The sequence below is a fragment of the Nanorana parkeri genome, unplaced genomic scaffold (genome assembly GCF_000935625.1).
Source record: "Nanorana parkeri isolate BGI_ZX_2015 unplaced genomic scaffold, ASM93562v1 scaffold2960, whole genome shotgun sequence".
Classification (NCBI taxonomy): domain Eukaryota; kingdom Metazoa; phylum Chordata; class Amphibia; order Anura; family Dicroglossidae; genus Nanorana; species Nanorana parkeri.
The window spans coordinates 67632-71198 of record NW_017309228.1 but is presented as its reverse complement, the minus strand read 5'-3'; the positions used below and the strand labels follow the sequence as shown (position 1 = coordinate 71198).

Sequence of the window (3567 nt, the reverse complement as noted above, 5' to 3'; positions counted from 1 at the left end):
CCCCCCCCCGCACAGGGACCCAGACAGCAAAAGAAAGCTATCCCTTCCCCATGCCATCCAAGTCTAATGAAAATCTTGCTTGGTCTTGGGCTCTAACTCAACATTGGTTGGCGTTGGGTTGTAACTCAACATTGGTTGGTGATAGGCTCTAACTCAGCATTGGTTGGCATTGGACTCTAACTCAACATTGCATGATGTTGGGCTCTAACTCATTGTTGGTTAGCATTGAGCTCTAACTTAATGTTGGTGGGTGTTGGGTTCTAACTCAACATTGGTTGGCTTTGGGTTCTAACTCAACATTGGTTGGTGTTGGGCTCTAACTTAATGTTGGTGGGTGTTGGGTTCTAACTCAACATTGGTTGGCTTTGGGTTCTAACTCAACATTGGTTGGTGTTGGGCTCTAACTTAATGTTGGTGGGTGTTGGGTTCTAACTCAACATTGGTTGGCTTTGGGTTCTAACTCAACATTGGTTGGTGTTGGGCTCTAACTTAATGTTGGTGGGTGTTGGGTTCTAACTCAACATTGGTTGGCTTTGGGTTCTAACTTAACATTGGTTGGCGTTGGGCTCTAACTGAATGTTGGTTGGCGTTGAGCTCTAACCACATTATATGGCATTGGGTTCTAACTCAACATTGGTTGGCATTGGGCTCTAGCTCAATGTTGGTTGGTGTTGGGCTCTAACTTCACATTGGTCGGCGTTGGGTTCTAACTTAATGTTGGTGGGTGTTGGGCTCTAACTCAACATTAATTGATGTTGGGTTCTAACTCAACGTTGTTTGCCATCGAGCTCTAACTCAGTGCTGGTTGGCATTGGGCTCTAACTCAATGTTGGTTGGTGTTGAACTCTAACCACATTGAAATTGGCTTCTAACTCAATGTTGGTTGGCGTTGAGCTTTAACTCAACATTGGATGGTGATGGGCTCTAACTTAATATTGGTGGGTGTTGGGCTCTAACTCAACATTAATTGGCGTTGGGTTCTAACTCAACATTGGATGGCATTGGGCTCTAACTCAATGTTGGTTGGTGTTGAACTCTAACTCAACATTGGATGGCATTGGGTTATAACTCAACATTGGTTGGTGATGGGCTCTAACTTAATGTTGGTGGGTGTTGGGCTGTAACTCAAGGTTGGTTGGCATTGGACTCTAATTTAGGGTTGGTTGGCATTGGGCTCTAACTCAACATTGATTGGCGTTGGCTCTAACTCAACATTGGTTGGTGATGGGCTCTAACTCAACGTTGGTTGGTGATGGGCCCTACAGCTAACAGAGGCACGGTCACTCTTCCCCTGCACCTCAGTAACGTAATGCATCCAACCATCAGACTGCGGAATGTCCAGTGCAAGAGTCTCCTTTGTAGAAAAGTAACTTTTTTATTCCAAAAGCCCTAAAACCACCCAACACGACTCCAACTTCAGGAACTGTGACATTGTTGCTCTTACTTTGTGTCCGCTCAACCCAACATGCTACATAGCGGGTTGGTGTTAAAGGGCTACCTGCAACCATCTGGTGTCCTCTCCATCCCGGCAGCTTGAAAGTAACTTGTTCTTTTTTTTTTTTGTCTTTTTAGCTGGAAATCGAGACCTTAGAAAAGGAGAAACGAGACCTGAGGGCCCAGATTGCTCAGATCCTGGAGGAGAGGCAGCAGCTCATGCACCTTAAGATGTCCCTCAGTCTGGAAGTGGCTACGTACAGGTAAATGACGTCGACCCCCGCAGGCTGGAAAGGGAATTACACCCGGCGTCTGATGGCAAGTGAACATAGCAGTAAGGGGTTCAGTGTGTAGAGATAGAACATTGTGTGGTGAATGAATCCAACTTTACCTGTCGGTGATGTTTTTGACTCCACCGTAGTCACATTGATCAGTATATACATTGTCTATCTGGCCTGTGGTTCCCCTTTAAATAATGGCGGCCTGATCTCCTCGTGATGGACGTTTCTGGCCGCCGGTCATAGATCACATCAGACGCGTTGCAGGATCACGGTGGAGTTATCCGGCGCAGACAATTTATGTCTCTTCTCACTCACACGGCCCAAAATAGTTTCAGCGTTACAGTGAGAACCTCGGAACTATAAACAGCGCCGGCGGTGAGATCCGCTTGTTTACCGGATCAAAGCACGACAGTCATACTTTCTCATCTCAGAGATTTCCCCGAAAATGATTTTTATCTGGGAAACGTTTATATCTAATTTTTTTTAAAATCATGATTATTTTTATTACGACTCTCACATTTAAAGGGCCAGACCGCCCCAAACCGATATCTGCGTTGGACTCTTTTGGGGCTTTTGGGACCGAGATGTCAGCACCAGGGTTCCCAGCTCCGCCCACCAGGGATTTGTAAAACAGCCTCACTCCCCATGTTTACTATTTTACTTTGAGGAGGAGCTGAGAACTGCCCCTCCTGTCCCCTATTTTGCTATTTTACTTTGAGGAGGAGGAGCTAAGAATTGCCCCCATGTTTACTATTTTACTTTGAGGAGGAGCTGTGGGAGGAGCTGAGAACTGCCCCTCCTGTCCCCATTTTTACTACTTTACTTTGAGGAGGAGGAGGAGCTGAGAACTGCCCCTCCTGTCCCCATGTTTACTATTTTACTTTGAGGAGGAGGATGAGCTGTGGGAGGAGCTGATAACTGCCCCTCCTATCCCCATGTTGACTATTTTATTTTGAGGAGGAGCTGAGAACTGCCCCTCCTGTCCCCATGTTTACTATTTTACTTTGAGGAGGAGCTGTGGGAGGAGCTGAGAACTGCCCCCTCCTGTCTGTTCCCAAAGTAAATTGGTTAATGGTTCCACCCACCGTCCTCCAATCACAAATGACCCTTCAGTCCTGGTCAGATGGACCTTTTCACGGGCAGGGCCGCCATCAGGGGGGGGGTAAGCGTGTCTATATATCAAAAACTTGTTTCCTATTTATGAGTAGCCAACGGTGACAACCTTTTTATTCATCCATTAAGGAGATTTCCCTTCACTTCCTGTCCCTGAGACACAACAGGAAGGACATCTCTTTAATGAAGAAAGTAATCCGTTCTTAGAGAGTTGTCACCAGTATGGGTGCCCCCATTGCAAGATTTCCCTCTCTTCCTGTAATGGTGACAACCGTAGCATTTTGGATCTCCCATCACTTCCTGTCGTATATATCTATATAATCAATACAATGTAACAAGTTTGCTTTTAATAATACATAAAGCTCAAGTGGGGTGACGCAGGGGCGTAAGGAGGCACACCCCCGCCGTGACATCATCGCGCATGCTTGGTAATCTAAGTGACGCCCGCCGGCGGCCCCCTCCTGTAATAAAGACCGGTCACTGCTCTTCTCTCTCCTTGTGCAGGGTGACTGGTCTTGTCTCCGCCCCCCTCCTGTAATAAAGGCCGCTCTCTGCTGCTCTCTCTCATTGTGCAGGGTGACTGGTCTTGTCTCCGCCCCCTCCTGTAATAAAGACCGATCACTGCTGATCTATCCCCTTGTGCAGGGTGACTGGTCTTGTCTCCGCCCCCTCCTGTAATAAAGACCGCTCACTATCGCTCTCTCTCCTTGTGCAGGGTGACTGGTCTTGTCTCCGCCCC

The 3567-nt window shown here is 47.3% G+C and overlaps 1 protein-coding gene across 1 annotated transcript in view; it reads left to right on the top strand.

The window, feature by feature from the left end:
• LOC108802568 (A-kinase anchor protein 9-like) overlaps window positions 1-3567 on the top strand; it is a 34398-nt gene that overhangs the window by 11102 nt on the left and 19729 nt on the right. Inside the window, exon 3 of the mRNA XM_018574424.1 lies at window positions 1573-1697. Within this exon, the coding sequence (XP_018429926.1) occupies window positions 1573-1697 (125 nt within the window). The remainder of the gene's footprint in view (window positions 1-1572; window positions 1698-3567) is intronic.